This window comes from Ursus arctos, unplaced genomic scaffold (assembly GCF_023065955.2).
Source record: "Ursus arctos isolate Adak ecotype North America unplaced genomic scaffold, UrsArc2.0 scaffold_24, whole genome shotgun sequence".
Classification (NCBI taxonomy): domain Eukaryota; kingdom Metazoa; phylum Chordata; class Mammalia; order Carnivora; family Ursidae; genus Ursus; species Ursus arctos.
In genome coordinates, this window is record NW_026622919.1 from 39,584,260 (window position 1) to 39,602,488 (window position 18,229).

The 18,229-nt window shown below is 35.8% G+C and overlaps 1 protein-coding gene across 6 annotated transcripts in view; it reads right to left on the minus strand.

Annotated features, from left to right (window-relative positions):
* The window catches only part of NF1 (neurofibromin 1), a 258,716-nt gene that overhangs the window by 183,184 nt on the left and 57,303 nt on the right, over positions 1–18,229 (minus strand). For all 6 annotated transcript variants that reach the window (XM_026517664.4, XM_026517666.4, XM_048223273.2 and 3 more), the window contains exons 4-7: positions 14,460–14,650; positions 7,374–7,480; positions 1,057–1,124; positions 730–805 (exon numbers count right to left, since the gene is read on the minus strand). In XM_026517664.4, coding sequence (XP_026373449.1) covers positions 730–805; positions 1,057–1,124; positions 7,374–7,480; positions 14,460–14,650 — 442 coding nt within the window. The remainder of the gene's footprint in view (positions 1–729; positions 806–1,056; positions 1,125–7,373; positions 7,481–14,459; positions 14,651–18,229) is intronic.

An 18,229-nucleotide genomic window follows, 5' to 3' on the forward strand; every position in this document is an offset into this window, starting at 1 on the left:
CACCTGGGTGGCTCAGTTAGTTAAGCATCCGACTCTTGGTTTCGGCCCAGGTCATGATCTCATGGGTTATGAGACTGAGCCCCACATCAGGCTCTACGCTCAGCGGGAGTCTGCTTGGATATTGTCTCCCTCTTCCCCCGCACTCTCTCTCACTCTCATTCTCTCTCAAATAAATAAATAAATCTTTCAAAAATAAATAAAAAGAACAAAGGAGCTATCTTGATCCATCCTAGGAAAGGTCACATTTCAGAACAAACTTGTGTTTAGTCTCAATGTGCAGGGCCTTATGCAAAGTGTGATGTACATGAGAAACAGACTGGACGGCTTCCCAAAGGGGATCATCAGAGCTCTGCAGGAGTCTGTTTTCTCTGCATCACAGTGGTGTCTCAAGAATTCTAGGAAGGGATATTACCACTTTATACACATCTCCCTAAATACAAAATGAAGCCTCAGAGCACAAAAGAGTACCTCTCTACAAAGAAGAGCCATCAAATATCCAATCCACAACTCTAATTAAAGATTAGAGCTTCATTCCAAACTTCTTTTACTATTTGCTCAAAGGAAAGGAAAAGGATTGAAGGAAATTTTGAAATACAAGAGAAAAATAATATTTCCTACTTGACATTAGCTGACAAGATGAAAAGCACCTTAATAACATAAATAATCTGGAAGGTGATAGGCTTTTACCTCATAAGTAAGAGTTTAAAAGATGAATAATCTTATTCTTACCAGCCATATCAGTCTGTGGAATCTGGTATAGCTTTGTAAATTCATCTGGATAATTTTCTACCCAGTTCCAAAATGCCTACAAATAACAAAACATATGTTTTTATACGAAAGCAGGGATATTTTCATAATATAGTAAATAAAATGTCACACAACCCCAATTATATTACAAACTTCTAATTTCCTTCATAAGAGTATTACAATTTATTTCTCCTAAATATTAATGTGAAATTATCACCCAGTCATGACTTTTGATTCAAAATAGTAAAGACAGCAACATTTAAAAGCAAAATTTAACAAAATTTTAATATCAAAGAGGTTATAACTTACTTTTTCCAGGCTATTTATAACCGCTAACTGTGCAACCTTCTTTAGGGCTTTAAATTTAAATGCAGTTTCTGGAAAAAAAAAAATTTTTTTTAATAACTCTAAAATTACTTAGTTAACACAAATTCAGAGCTACTTGTAAAAAACAAACAAACCAACAAAACTTTCCTTTTACATACAAACTTTTGTCCTAGGTTATTTGTAAGCAATGTGAAGGGAAAGACAATTAATATAAACCAAAAACTCACTGGTTATGTCCACTAACGACAAAATTCAGTGAAAAGCAAATATGCCTTGAATCTCAAAGGTTCTAGTTTTATTCTTTAGTTTTTAATAATAATTTATTGTTAAAGTATAAAACACATGGTCGTTGTAGAAAATTAAAAAAATACACAACAATCTAAGGGGAATTTAAAACATCATCCACGATTCTATCATTTAGAATCACAGGTAACAGTCTGATGAACTTTCTTCCATCCCTTTTCATATGCCAGTATAAGACAAATATATTTACCACAACTGAGATCATAAATGCTAAATCAAACCTGTTCTTTTCATTTTACACAGTATCCCAAATTTTTTCCATATCATTAAAAATTCCTCATTTATTTGATGACTCTGAATATGACAGTAACTAACTTAACAGTTAGAACAAGCCAGGTATTTTCAATCTAATATATTTCTTTCAAAACCTTAATATTTTCAGATACTACAAATGAGCAAATTGTGTTTCTGAGGTTACAGATCTAACAAACTACTGAATTGGGTTTCAAAGCCACACTCTGGGGTCTTTCAGAATATTTAAGTCAACGTATTAAGTCACTGGTTATTTAAACATTTTCCAATTGTATGTTTAAGATATTTCTAATATACCATTATTATAATTAACACTAATACACACTTTTATATCCAAATATTTTCCATATTACTGTTCATTTCTTTAGGATAAGATCCAGACGTAGAATTATCTAGTCAAAGAGATGAATATTTTTTAAGGCTCTTGATAAATATTGCCAAGCTGATCTTCGGAAGGGTTGGGCCAAATGCCACTCACACCAAGCGGCATATGAAAGTAGCCTTACCACATTCTTGTCATCATTAAACATGTTTTCCTTTTGCTAATTTGATTGTTCAAAATAGTGGACTGCATTTTAAAAACAAGACTAAACATTTCTCCATATGAATATATTAGATATTTTCATTTCCTCTTCCGTCAATGTGTTGTCCCCATCTACAAAGACTTATACCTTTGTAGGTATATATATATATATATATATATATATAAAAGATGATCCTTCTATAAACTATTTTACTGGTAACAGTCCCTTGGAAGAAAACTCCACCTATGGACTTCACTTGTTTTAACTGAGGTATAACTGACATACAAAATTATATTAGTTTCAGATATACAACATAATGATTCAGTATTTGTATATATTGTGGAATAATCACAGTAAGTTTAGTTAACATCCATCACCATATGTAGTTACAAATTTTTTTCTTGTGATGAGAACTTTTAAGATCTACTCTCTTAGCAACTTTCAAATACGCAATCCAGTACTATTAACTATAGTTGCCATGCTGTACACTACATCCCCATGACTTTTTACAACTGGAGTTTGTACCTTTTGACTCCCTTCACCCATTTTGCTCACTCTCCCATCCCTTGCCCCACGTCTGGCAAACACCACTCTGTTCTCCATATCTATGAGCTTGGTTGTCTTCCTTTTTTAAAAAAAGATTCCACATGTAAGTGAGACATATAGTATTTTTTCTGTCTGACATATTTCACTTAGCATAATTCCCTCAAAGTCCATCCGTGTTGTCACAAATTGTAAGATTTCCTTCCTTTTTATGGTGGAATAATATTCCATTTTAATATAGAATACATATATTCCATTTTATATATTTTATATATAACATATTTTATATATTTATATAACATATATATTTATATTTTAAACATATGCATAAACATATATGTACACTTTAAATACATATATATCTCACATCTTCTCTATCCATTCATATATCAATGGATATTGAAGTTGCTTCCATACCTTGGCTATTGTAAAATAATGCTGCAATGAACACCAGGTATATAGATCTTCTCAAGTTAATGTTATCATTTTCTTTGGATAAGTACCCAGAAGTGGAACTGCTGGATCATACAGTAGTTCTACCTTTAATTTTTTGAGCAACCTCCATACTGCTTTGCTTAGCAGCTGTGCCAATTTACATTCCCACCAACAGTGCACATTCTCACCAACACTTATATTTCTTGTTGCTTTGATAATAGCCATTCTAAGAAATGTGAGGAGATAGCTCATCGTGGTTCTGATTTGCACTCTCCTGATGATGACTAACGTTGAACATCTTTTCATGTTCCTGTTGGCCACCTGGATGTCTTCTTTGGAAGAAGACATATCTATTCACATCCTCTGCCCATTTTTTAATCACAATGTGAAGGGTTTTTTTGCTATTGAGTTGAATGAGTTCTTCACATATTTTGTGTATTAACCTCATAGCAGATACATGATTTGCAAATATTTCCTCCCATTCAGTAAGCTGCCTTCTCATTTTGTTGACGCTCCCTTTGCTGTGCAGAACCTTTTAATCTGGTATAGTCCCACTCGTTTATTTTTGTTTTTATTGACCCCTACGGACTTTTAATGAAGGGAATCAGGTACTTATTATATTTATATAAATATCTTTCTTAGATAGATTTGAGTCGAGTAATAAAACTGTCTAAACAACTTAAATGTCACTTTTTTCTGGACTTGGAAATAAGTTATTTGCTAAGTCCGTTTTAAAATGTATCCCTCCAGGGGCGCCTGAGTGGCACAGCGGTTAAGCGTCTGCCTTCGGCTCAGGGCGTGATCTCGGCGTTATGGGATCGAGCCCCACATCAGGCTCCTCTGCTATGAGCCTGCTTCTTCCTCTCCCACTCCCCCTACTTGTGTTCCCTCTCTCGCTGGCTGTCTATCTCTGTCAAATAAATAAATAAAATCTTTAAAAAAAATAAAATAAAATAAAATAAAATGTATCCCTCCAACTTTCCTAGCTCTTGCTCTCCTTTGATTTCCAAGTAATGACATTATACTTCGAAGCACTCTTGAGCCTTTTTGCCTTCCCACGTTCTTTAACTTACCTTTATGATACCTTAAATATGTTATACACAGTAGTCTATTCTCAATTCCAATGTATATGCCTCTTATTACTCCAGTTCTGTAAGTTTCTGACTGGACAGCCAACCCATACCTTAAAGGCAATAGATGTAAAACTAAATTTATCATTTTCTTGGCTATGCTCTTTACTGCTATCAACCCTTCCTTTCCTTTCCTGCTTAATCTGCTTGCTCTGTAATACTTGGTGATACTTCTCTTTAACCTCACGTATCTAAATTAATCACCAAATGTTAGGTGATGTATTTTATGTATTTTGTGTACTCTACTTCCTAAATACCATTACCAAATTGGTCTCTACCCTACCCCAATTCCATCCAGACCTGCTCTACCCTCATTTTTCACTCACGTTACTATACAACCAAGTCCCAGAACTTCATGTAACCTTTTGCCATCCTGCAAATTTCAAGCAAAGTGGTATGTCTAAAATAAAATACTGACCCCACCTTAAAGCCTTTCCATCACTTCCCATGGCCATTTTTTAAAAATTATATAACCTATAAGCACAGTGTGTAACATTTGGCACTAGAGATGGGCAGATGTGATTTGAATCTCACTGTCTGACCTTGGAAATGTCACTTACACCTCAATTCCCTCATCTACATAGGGGATGATATTACTACTATCTGCTTCACAGGGTTCCTGGGAGGATGGGTGAGAAAAGGCATGGAACTGCACAGGAGAATGTGTGGCACGGGCTGAAAACCCAACAAACGTCACTCTGCTTTTATTACCACAATCCGGCCTGCTCTTGTACCTCCAGATCTTGCTCTTTTCCTCTTCACTACTCGTACCCCCAAACAAATACATACCTCCTCCCTCACTATATGCTAACCCTACCAATGAGTTTGCCACATTACTTTGCAAATACTTTGGTAGTAATAAATGTGTCTCATAAACCAGGCCATGAGCTCCATAGAGAAAGATTCAATACTTTATTAATCTTTGTAATCCTAGCACTTAGCATGGTTTCTTGAACACAGTTTCTTAACAAATGCTGTGCATTTTATTTTTTTTATTATGTTCGTTTAGCCAACATATAGTACATCATTGGTTTTTGTTCTAGTGTTCAACGATTCATTAGTTGTGTAGAACACCCAGTAAACATTTCTAAGAAAACTGTTTTATTTTTTAATTTTTATTTAGGATTTTATTTATTTATTTGACAGAGAAAGAGACAGCCAGTGAGAGAGGGAACACAATCAGGGGGAGTGGGAGAGGAAGAAGCAGGCTCCCAGTGGAGGAGCCCGATGTGGGGCTCGATCCCAGAACGCCAGGATCACGCCCTGAACCGAAGGCAGACGCTTAACGACTGCACCACCCAGGCGCCCTGAAAACTGATGTTTTAAACATGTACCTACTCATGGGCAACCAAGACTAGATTTATTTCTGAAACGTCACTAAACAGTTATGAAACATCACAAAACCCCACTTATACTTCTTAAATTTTATACACAGAGAAAATCTCTAAATATTATCATCCTTAATATTTAACGATAGATACTAGGATCTTAAAATTTCAACTGTGAACTGAGTTGTGGTTTATTATAGTTTAAAACAATTGCTGTCCACTTAACATAATAGCTAAAATGATCCATTTTATTTCTTTATTAAGATTACTAAAAGTGATTTAATTGTTGCTTGGTCTTATAATGGTAATGACCTAAAATTGGTAATAGAGATAGAACACTGCTTTATAGTATTGATCTACATAGATATAGCCTTTTTGAGAGACAGAGCACCCAAGCATGAGCCCCGGGGGGGGGGGGGCAGAGGGAGAAGCAGATTCCCAGCTGAGCAGGGAGCCCGACATGGGGCTCAATCCCAGGGCCCTGAGATCATAACCCGAGCTGAAGGCAGATGCTTAACTGACTGAGCCACCCAGGCGCCCCTAGATATAGCTAGCCTTTTTACATCTCTGGTGAAACCCTTTAACAGTGAGTTTAAAGCAAATGTTAAGAAAACAATAAACAAGGTATTTTGACAATTACACTGCAGAACTGTTGAAGTTTTCAAAGTTAATATAACTAAATCTTCTTTTAGGTTAAACACTAAAAACATTTTTCATAATTCCTTAATCAATATACAAAGTAAAATTATAAAGTGTGAATCATACACTATAAGGGTTCACATAAATTAGCCAGGATCCAATACTACACAAAACTAAAAAAGGATTTTTGTGAAATGAAATTAGGTACTTATAGTCAGTTTATTAATAACATTCATTGATATTTGATGTATATTAACTCTTTCATGCTTACCACAGAAATTCTCTCAATTCCTTGTGACTGTTTATTTTAATCAACATAATCACGGAAAGCATTTTCCAAAGCTTTAAAATCAAATATTAAGGGGCCCCTGGGTGGCACAGTCAGTTAGGTGTCCGACTCTTGGTTTTGGCTGGGGCCGTGATCTCGGGTCATGGGAGCAAGCCCACTTCGGGTTCCGTGCTCAGCGCAGAGTCTGCTTGGGTTTCTCTCCCTCTCCCTTTGCCCCTCCCCCGCCCACTGTCTCGCTCTCTGAAATAAATCTTTAAAAAATTTTTTAGAAATAAATAAAATCACATATTAAGCATTATAATGTCGCCAGATGGGATTATAACGGAAATGTTCTACAAGGAAGCAAAAAGCACTGAAAAGGTAAGAGACTTTGTAATTCTGCACAGAGAGTCAGTAACAGACCTGAAAACACAAATATCAGAAGATGCCCATCTCAATTCCTCCTCTTGTCATGAAATCACAATCTTCTACTTCCATTCTGCAATGGAACTTTGATATCCTGCTAAACTATCTGCTTTTAGCACTACAATAGCTAAACAGATAACTTCTACAACCTATAGCTATCCGTAAGAAATGAAATTCTAGAAAAATTAAGTAATAGCACCTGTATGTTCCCTTTGTTAAAGCAAAACTTGTAGTTAAACTTTCCCTTGCCAAGATTTAAGATACTCATTTTTTTTTGGTTTTCAAAGGCTTAAAAATTATTGAACCATTAAGCATTATTGTCCATTTCACATTTACATTATAAAATCCACTTTGATGCTCTAGTTCCACACAATTAGGACCATTCATACATTCAAACGCTGGTTTTTCACTCACGGGGATTAGCTCAGATATATCATACATTTAAACTTACCCTTTAGGAGTCGTTTTAATTTTGCACAATCCACATTGATATACTGTAACAATTCTATATCATGAACATCAACATTGTCTTCTGAGCAAACAGTCAATTCCTGTAATCTGAAAAGTAAAAACCAAAAATAATTTATTATCTTAAGTTCAAAATTCTGAACTGAACAGATTCTTCTCACCCCAATGATGAGTTTATAAGAAAAAATACACATAAAAGACAGTAAATATTTCTTATAAAATGTAAAGATACATAACTAATTCAGGGGATATGATAAAAGAAACCAATATAATCCAGTGGACTTGACTGGTATACATAAATCATAATGTTGTACACCTCAGATTTATACAATTTTTATCTAAACAAAAAAATCACAGCATGCAGAGAACTGCTGAAGCACAGACATGCATAAGTATTTGAAATCCTAGTCTCTGTGCCTTTGAAATTTTTCTGTAATAAAAATACTTATTAACTGCTGATTACATCAACTAGACTTCAGAAACATAAATGGTGTTTTATCTACATTTATAGGAGACATTTACTTTGTATTGAAAAAAATGAGTAAGCATTTATTCCTTGTACTTTTCACAATCTGTACGTGTACTGATGTGATTGATTAATGTCCCTCCCTCACCAAACCTTATTCTTGTAAAGACAAGAATCTTTCCAAACCCCAAATTTCCCTTCTATTAAATATGAAGTTATCACGAATGTAGAAAAATTTAACACTTAACAAAAATAGATTTTTTAACTGATAAAATTCATTTAAGTCTGAATAAAATTTTTCCTCCATTTTTCACTAACAACCACAGAAGTCAGCTTTTATTTTATTTTTACTTATTTCCTTTATTTATTTATATGTTTATTTATTTATAGTCAATTCAATTAATTAACATTTCATGCAGTATTGGTTTCAGAGGTAGAGGTCAGTGATTCATCAGTGTTATAGAACACCCAGTGCTCATTACATCACATGCCCTCCTTAATGTCCGTCACTGAGTTACCCCATCCCCCCACCTCCCCCCAATCCAGCAACCCTGAGCTTGTTTCCTATGGTTAAAAGTCTCTTATAGGGGACACCTGGGTGGCTCAGTCCATTAAGTGCCTGCCTTCGGCTCAGGTCATGATCCCAGAGTCCGGGGAATGAGTCCCACATCGGTCTCCTTGCTCAGCAGGGAGCCTGCTTCTCTCTCTGCCTGCTGCTCCCCCTGCTTTTGCACACACGCGCTCTCTCTCTCCCTCTGACAAATAAATAAATAAAATCTTAAAAAAAAAAAAAGTCTCTTATGGTTTGTCTCCCTCTCTGGTTTCAACTTGTTCTATTTTTTCCTCTCTTCCCCTATGATCCTCTCCTGTTTCTTAAATTCCACATATCAGTGAGATCATATGGTAACTGTCTTTCTCTGACTGACTTATTTTGCTTAGCATAATAACCTTTGGTTCCAACCAACATCATTGCAAATGGCAAGGTATCACCTTTTTTTATGGCAGAATAATACCCCAGTGTGTGTGTGTGTGTGTGTGTGTGTGTGTGTGTGTGTACACCACATCTTCTTTATCCATTCATCTGTCGATGGACATTTGGGCTCTCTCCATAGTCTGACTATTGTGGACATTGCTACTATAAACATTGGGGTGCAGGTGCCCCTTCAGATCACTACATTGTTATCTGTGGGGTAAATACCCAGTACTATAATTGCTGTGTGGCAGGGTAGCTCTATTTTCAACTTTTTGAGGAACCTCCATACTGTTTTCCAGAGTAGCTGTACCAGCTTGCATTCCCACCAACAGTGTAAGAGGGTGCCCCTTTCTTCGCATCCTCACCAACATCTGTCATTTGCTGACTTGTTAATTCTAGCCATTCTGGCAGGTGTGAGGTGGTATCTCATTGTGGTTTCGATTTCCATTTCCCTGATGCCGAGTATTGAGCATCTTTCATGTGTCTGTTGGCCATTTGTATGTCTTCTTTGGAGAAATGTCTGCTCATGTCTTCTGTCCATTTCTTGATTGGATTATTTGTTCTTTAGGTGTTGAGTTTGATAAGTTCTTTACAGATTTTGGATACAGCCCTTTATCTGATATGTCATTTACAAATATCTTCTCCCAGATTCTGTCAGTTGTCTTTTGGTTTTGTCATCTGTTTCCTTTGCTGGGAGAAGTCAGCTTTTCAAAAGTTGACATTGTTAATCTATTGAACTGTGCTTCCTAATGAGGCATACTCATTATTTCAATTAAGATATCAAATATGTAAGCAGATGAATGGAATTACTAATGTTCATAAATGCAGAGAGAGACAGATACAGTGAAAAAGCACAAATACTACAAAATCTTACTCATAATATTAACTCAAATTGTAGCCATTTAATGGAGTCTAAAACTGACATTAATCATCATACTAAACCTTCAGTTGTTAAAAGTGATATCAATCTGATTTCTTCCTTCTCAAATTCCTTTTTCACTAACTTTAGCCTACAGATGTATAGCTAACATTAAAATTATTCTAAGCACTTACACTAAAGCTCTTCATATCATCAGGGTGAGAAAAGCTTAGCAGTTCACACTGGGAATGACAAGGTCCTCAATACTGATTTACAATGCTAAAAATTCCAGAGCTGCTGCAAAAAGCCTAGGAAATAGGGAATATGATTCCTTAGGAAACACAACTTAATAAATCAGCAACACCAACTTCTGAAAAGCTGAGTCTTCTGGTTATTTGTGAAAAATGGAAGAAAAGTTTAATACTTTTTACAGCCCAGTATTTCCACAGGGAAGGGGTATTTTGGGAGGCTTAAACATCATTTCTGAAGGACAGAAATCAAAGGGTAGTTGGAGCAAAAGAAGTAAAGTGGAAAACTTACTAAAACATCTAGAAAGACCAGGTAAACTGAACAACAAAAAGATATTTAAAAGTATAGAAATAAAATAAAGGCGTGTAGGTGGCTCAGTTGGTTAAGTGTCCGACTCTTGATTTCAGCTTAGGTCATAATCTCAGAGTTGTGAGCTCGAGCCTCACACTGGGTCCTGTACTCAGAGAGGAATCTCCTTGAGATTCTTTCTCTCCCTCTCCCTCTGCTCCTCCCACCTTTCTCACTCTCTCCCTCTCTCAAAAAAAGGAAAAGGAAAGGAAAGAAAAAGAAAGAAAATAAGACAAACACCACCCATCCATCTGGGTGCAGAAATGAAGAGGAACCTGAAAACCAGAGATGGTTTTGAAGACATGGTCTGACCTTGCAACAAAGGAAGCACAGGAGCTAGGTTTTTTTCCTCTTCTTAACCTAGGGGTTTGTGGCTAACATCTACATGGGCCTGGATACAAAGCTTTACACCCTAATAATGTACGGAGTAGAAGTGAGGCCCTGCAGAAAACATGACTAGCAAGAATTATGCAATTCCTTAAACGAGAGTCCACAGAGAGAGATGGAATGAAGGAAGAGTGGAAGGAGATAAAAAATCTACCAACATAAGATGTCTGTCTGCTCTGGCTGTTTTGAGTAGGGGAAAAAAATCACCCAGAGCTGTTACCTTATAAGGGTCTGAGGTCCACATTATACTATCCATACAGTCTGGGAATGAGAAATTAACCAAAAAGGAAAAAAGAAAAGAAAAAAAAAAGTCCAGAGCTGGGCACTTAGCAAAAGCAAATGCAAAAACCATCACTAGGACACTCCCACAACTACAAGAGATTCCTAAAGAAAATACAGGCATGCACTAAAGATGAATGTGCAATCCAAGTTTACAGAAAAGACAGAAAACCATTCACTATGAATGAGAATTGGCACATACAGGTATATGAGATTTAACAATCCGAAGGGAATATAAAATATGTTTTAAATGATTACAGCCATATAAAAAATTTAACATATTAAGAAAAATAAGAAACCATTAAAAAAGAAACAAAACCAGCAGATCTATAAAAGAACCAAATAGAACTTTTGGGGCACCTGGATGGCCCAGTCAGCTAAACATCTGACTCTTGATTTCAGCTCAGGTCATGATCTCAGGGTTCTGAAATCAAGCCCCGCATCAGGCTCCACGCTGGGAATGGAGCCTGCTTAAGATTCTCTCTCCCTCTGCCCCCACTTCTTCAAAAAGGTTTAAAAAAAAAAAAAAAGAATCAAATAGAACTTTTAAAATCACTGAGTCTTCTGCTTCCGGTATTATATCAAATCAGATATTTTGCAGGGCCCTCCCACTACAAAACAATCAGATCTAGTGCAACCGTACAGTAATTCTGTGGAGACAGCTGCTCATCTTCTACGTAAAAGAGTACTGTGAGCCGGAGAACACGGTATACTTCAGAAGTATATTTAAGATCTGTAGCCCATATTCCCTTAAAAAAAATCAAAGGCCAGGAATATCAAAAGCTAAAGTTAATCCTAAAAGAGAAACATCTGTGGACAAGTAGAATCGTCAAACAGAGTAAATTTTCACGATACTGATTCATCTATTATATATGAGATACAAAATCAATCTTCAGAAAGAACTGCCATTCTAGGGGGTACCTGGGTGGCTCAGTCAGTTAAGCGACTGCCTTTGGCTCAGATCATGATCCCAGGGTCCTGGGATCCAGCCCTGGGTCAGGTTCCCTCCTGAGCAGGGATTCTGCTTCTCCCTCTCCCTCTGCCTTTGCCCCTTGCCCCCCGCCACCCCACTCATGCTTCTGCCCCTTCCCCCTCCCCCACTCGTGCCCAATTACTCTCTCACACTCTCGCTCTAAAATAAAATCTTTAATATAAAAAAAGATAGAACTCCATTCTAGCCACTTGCATATTTTAAATCACCTAATGCTATGACAGCAATGTCAATAAGATATCTACATCTAAATTAAACCATCATAATGGTCTTTTAGGTGAGTGGTCCTCTAACAGGATCAGCTCCTATTTCTGGCACAAGCTACATAATATGCAGTTGTCTAAAACATGTATTGCAGAGATCCCATTTCTGAGCAGTCTGTCCCCTGCAAGCTACAGAAACTAGCTTATTCTGGAGACATTTAACTTCTCTTCTAGAAGCAGTAAGGTTCAGGAAATACACAAAAGTTGTCTATATTTACACGCGTTGATGCTGCAAGATCCTATAAAATGAAACCTTTGGTGACTGGAAAATTTCTAGAGTTTTTAAAAGGTGGCACATTTGCTGTATTTTATAAAGCAACTTATGTTTGGATAGACTAAAAAACATTTTATTATTTTGATAATTTTCACCTTCAATGTAAGATTATTTCAAATAGTAAGCTGGTATAGTAGTCCCTTAAACAAAGGGGTTTTTTTTCTTTTATAATTTTCACACCTCCTACTCCCTAGGTGTCGGTTACCTTGCTACTTCAACTGGTTTAATATTACTCAGAATATAAAATGTTATCACTCAAAAGATTTCATGAAAACATTGTTCTATTGTATAAATATTACCTAACAATATCAATCATATTATACCATTAAACAAAATTTAATTTTCTTTGCACCAGTTCTAATGAGGGATTGAAGAATACGGTTGCCTAGCATGATTACAGAAATGCCATTTTTTTTTACTAAAAAGACGGCAGGATTTTGAAGTTAGCCAAGTTCCCCAAAACACCATAAAATAAACTCTCAAGTTATGATGCATATTCTATTCACACCTGTTGGAAAACAACAGAAGAATGAACAAAGCTGACTAATTGAAGTCCACTGATCACACAACACAGACAAGTCAAAATAGGAAGGCTGTATCAATAAACCAAGAGGGCTGTTTTTCCGTATTCTATGTTAGTCTTAGATTCACTAAATTGCTAAGTGATTCATGTTATACTTCCTATTTGGTCATAATTAAGGACCCATTTGACTCTACTTGCACAAGATAAGCAAATCATTTGCATGAAGGCAAGTTCCAGAGTCATTTGCTACCATCGGTCATAATTCTATCTATATAGAAATTATATATTTATTAATAGATTTATATATTATATTATATATTAATATTTCTATATTTATATAGGTCATACTCTATCCTATTTCATAGCACCATCTATATACCAATTTCTTCCCATTTGTAGTATATCACAACTGACGATCACATGATGATTTTTAATCATCAATAAAAGCTTAAATCATATTTATCGTATAATCTTGAAGTACAACAGTAAAAATATCATTAAAAAGATTTCATAAAAATACGGTTAAAATGGAAGTATAGAGTAGGAGCCTGATATAATGAACTTAATACTGAAACCAGTCTGACTTTAAAATTTGAGATCCTCCATTATTTGGCAAAGGGCCTTAATAAATTCTTTGGGTATTAGTTTGCTTACCTGTGAACTGGGGGAAGTATCACCTACATTTCAAAGACACTATGAGTATAAAACAGCACAACATATACTGTAAATACTCAAAAAATGGGAGCTTTTGGAATTCATACACTTAAAACACAGACTAATTTCTGGAGACGTCTACTTTGCAATTACTCACTTCCTTGTGCTACCATATTGTTAGGTTTTGTTTTTGCTTGGTTACTTAGGATCTTGCGATAAAGAACAGAGCTGTGAGATCATTAGGAATCCGACTACTCTTCTCAATTATTCTGATTAGCTAATTCCATTTAAAGGAATAATACTAAAAAGCCCAACCCAAAACTCATAACTAGTGTTAAAAACAAAAACCTGGGGCGCCTGGGTGGCACAGCGGTTAAGCGTCTGCCTTCGGCTCAGGGCGTGATCCCGGCGTCATAGGATCGAGCCCCACATCAGGCTCCTCCGCTATGAGCCTGCTTCTTCCTCTCCCCCTCGCCCTGCTTGTGTTCCCTCTCTCGCTGGCTGTCTCTATCTCTGTCGAATAAATAAATAAAATCTTTAAAAAAAAAAAAAAAAAAAAACCTGATCATGAGTGATACATTTTCCTAAAATTTGGATTTTCAACTTCATAACAGTACTCACATTTAATTATATACACCAATATCACAATATTGTGTAATAAAAATGTCAAATCAATGTATAAAATTTATACAAAAGCCCAAGTCAAATTCATTTCTGTCAACTTTTTATTTTTATTCAGACAAAAGAAAGACTTTTAAAATTATGTTACTTAACAACAATTCTACACAGATTAACACACTAACCTGGTAGAAATGCGACTAAACACTGCATTGAAGTTGTTGCAGCTGAGAGAAAATAAAACCCCAGACGCGGAATTCCGAAGCTCAGCGGCATGTTGGTTTCCTTCACGACAGGTATGAAGAAAATGGCAGATTTCGGGCAGCAACTGTTTGACCAGCATTGTTTCATCTAATCTCATTGTGTCCTTTGGTTGCTACAATAGAAATAATCACATAATTCTAAAACTTTGTTAAATTTACATGTAAAGATCTGCTGTATGAAAATTTTCAAACAGACATAAGAATTGAAATAGAATAATGAACACCCATATATTCATCACCTACACTCAACAACTGTTAATATTTCACTGTGTTTGCTGTTTCTATCTATAGTCAGTCTAATAGACAGGATGGTTCCATCTTTCACCTCTTTCACCTTTTTTCACAATGAAAGTCCAGCCCCCCATCCGTCCTCTCTCGCATCCCCCACCACTACCATCACCACCACTCCTGCTTCTTCCCTGTTCATCAAATCCCTACAGAAGTCTTTCCACTCCTAAGAGTCCCAAGTTTGTTGTGAGTTCCAAATAAACATTACCCATATTCATTTGTGAGTGCACTGTGTCATCTGTCTCAAATCCAAATAAATTCCTGGGTGCACAATCACACCTGCCTTTGGGCAGACTGACCAAAAACAGATATTTACTTATTATGAATAATTTTGTTTTGGTTGAGCCACTTCAAAGTAAGTTACAAACATCACAATACTTCATCCAAAGGTACTTTAGCATCTCTTAAAAATAAGGACATTCAATAAATAAATAAATAAATAAATAAATAAATAAGGACATTCTTGTGGCGCCTGGATGGCTGGCCATTGACTCTTGATTTCGGCTCAGGTCACGATCTCAGCGTCATGAGATGGAGCCCAAAGGCTCTGTGCTCAGCACATAGTCTGCTTCTCCCTCTCCCTCCCCCTCTGTCCTTCCTCTCCTCTCTAGAGTGCATATACTGTGTCTTTAAAATAAATAAAATCTTTAGAAAATAAAAACAAGAGCATTCTCCAATATAACTTCGATACAATCACATCAAAGAACAACACAAAAAGCAATTCCCCTTACATCAGCTAATACCCAATATATATTCAAATTTCCCCAACTGCCCCCAAAATGTCTTTCATAACTTTTTTTTTTAAGATTTTATTTATTTATTTGAGAGAGAGAGACAGAGCTAATCACAGAGAGCATGAGCAGGGAGGAGAGGGAGAAGCAGGCTCCCTGCTGAACAGGGAGCCCCACAACATGGGGCTCAATCCCAGGACTCTGGGACCATGACCTGAGCCAAAGGCAGATGCTTAATCAACTAGCCACCCTGGCACCCTCATAACTTCCTTTTAATTCAATCAAGATTCAAAAAAGGTTCAGATAATTGCAGCATGATTCCTTTAGTCTCTTTATTCTAAAATGACCACCCCTCAACACCCCATAGACATCATTTTTATTTTCTATACTATTGACTTGAAGAAAATGGGCCTTACAAAATGTTCCGTGTTGTTGATTCGATTATTTCTTAGTAGTGTGACTTAACTAAGTAGTGTGACTTATTTCTAACTAGTGTGTTCTTGTAGTTACTGTATTTTCTGTAGCTGGATCCTAAATCTAATGGTCTGATTAAATTCAGGTTAAACACTTCAGGTAATTCAGTAAAATTCATTTCATATCACATCAGGAATACATAATGCCAGGTGATCCCAATGTTGTTGACACACCAAGCTTGACAACCGTGCTGTTCACATTAAGATCTCCACTTTGTAAAGTAAATCTTTTCCCTACAATTAACAAAATAACAAATGGATAAGCTATCCTGCAGATTCACTGTTCCACATCAATATGTCACCTAACAGCTAATAATATTCATGTATGAATGACGATTTTGGTAATACCAAGGAATACCAAAGAATAAAATTTTGTATAATTATGTGCTATGCTTGATTCTGTAATTGCAATCCAAGTGCTTTCAGATGTAAATACACTGAAACACACAGACAGCAAATAAACAGGTATCACGAAAACCTCCAAAATTCAAGTGGCAATGCCTATAATCTTACAGGCCAATCAAACAACAGAAATGCTGAAACCCCAATTAATAACCAAGTAAAAATTACGGAAGTATTCAATCTTTTGAATAATGGTCATATATGCAGGAACAAAGATTGCTCAAATTCTACAAAATTTTACTCATAATATGATATTGGTAAATATTTTATCGTTTTCATTTAGCTATTTCAATTACTTATATGACAAACACTCACCTCTTCTTAAACTACCTCATCTTATTTCAATCTAAAAATGAAAATCAACAGACAACCATAATATCATTGAAAGTGATCTAAGAAAACACAATTATTTGATAATATGAATAGCATTATTTTTCATTGTAAATTCAATGAAAGAAAATCATACATTTTAAATAGAACAGGGCCAGATAACATGTACTTTATGCATTATGTAAGTTATGCCATGCCCACTTATTAGAGTTTTAATTAGGCTATCTCCAACGAGTATCAATTAAACAGGGGCCAATAGTACCAGTAATCATTCTCCAAAATACATTTACCATTACCTCTCAATTAGAAATGTTAATAGAGAAAAGCTACAGGACTGACAGAAGCAATAAACCACCCTACCCCCATTCAAACATGGATATGGCTGATATACTGGTATTTACAATCAAAGCAACAAGACCACTACAGAGAACGCATTCAGGATGTTTAAAAACTGTCCACCTTCACAATTACGTCATCTTATTTAAGAGCACTTTTGCTCTTCCGCTCCATTTTACAAATGAACAACAGCATATCACAAATTAATAGAAAGCACCAAGCTAAAAACAGAACTAGCTCACCCTCAATTTAAGTAGAAAACTTATAAACACTAACAATTTTGGAATATGGTCAAGGGTCAATACAAGAGTTTAAAACATTATGCTTAGGTTTTGTGGCCTATAGTCTTAAACGTGTCTCTTCCCCCAGGATACCTAATTGAGTGAATGTAATTATTTTTCCCCTTCCTCAAACACTACCGACCATTCCCTCTCTTCTCAACCACACAAACAGTCCTCACATCCAAGTCCCACCCATCTAGGTTTACTATAGAAAACAACCATAACATGTTGATGACAGAAGCAATTCTGAATAAAAGCAAAAGATGTGCCAAAGGAAGACAGAATATAATAACTCTAATAGACAGATCTTTAAAATGAAGGTATAAAAATATATTTACATAAACAACTACCACATTCCAGTAAGAGTTAAGGCTATCGAAGTACAGAAACACCTTGCTTTATACAACAAATTCTTGAAAAAATTCTCATTAAGTCATATTTGAAACATACTGAGATAACTATTTAGAGGAAACCTAAGAAAAAACTGTTTTGTACTCAACTACCCCTCCACATAACTATTTTGTATATTAATAATTTACGCATAACATGTGTTCTTAAGGTAGGATCTCTCAGTAATATTTGTAATTTTTTAAAGCCCCCTTTTATATAGATGTGAAAAGTAAAATATTAAAATCGGTAAAATACTGAAATGGGGCAGTGCGGGGGAACAAGATTACTCCCAGTCACATTTTTTTCGCATCACATTTTTTCACAGCTAAGCAATGCCACAGGCCTAACAATATCTGGAGAAATTAAATCAAATAGTGGTCTTTTTCAGAAAACCTTTTCCAAACAATCTGAGACAGAGATACGTGGCTCAAGTTTAACACTTTCTAAGTAAACTTAGTATT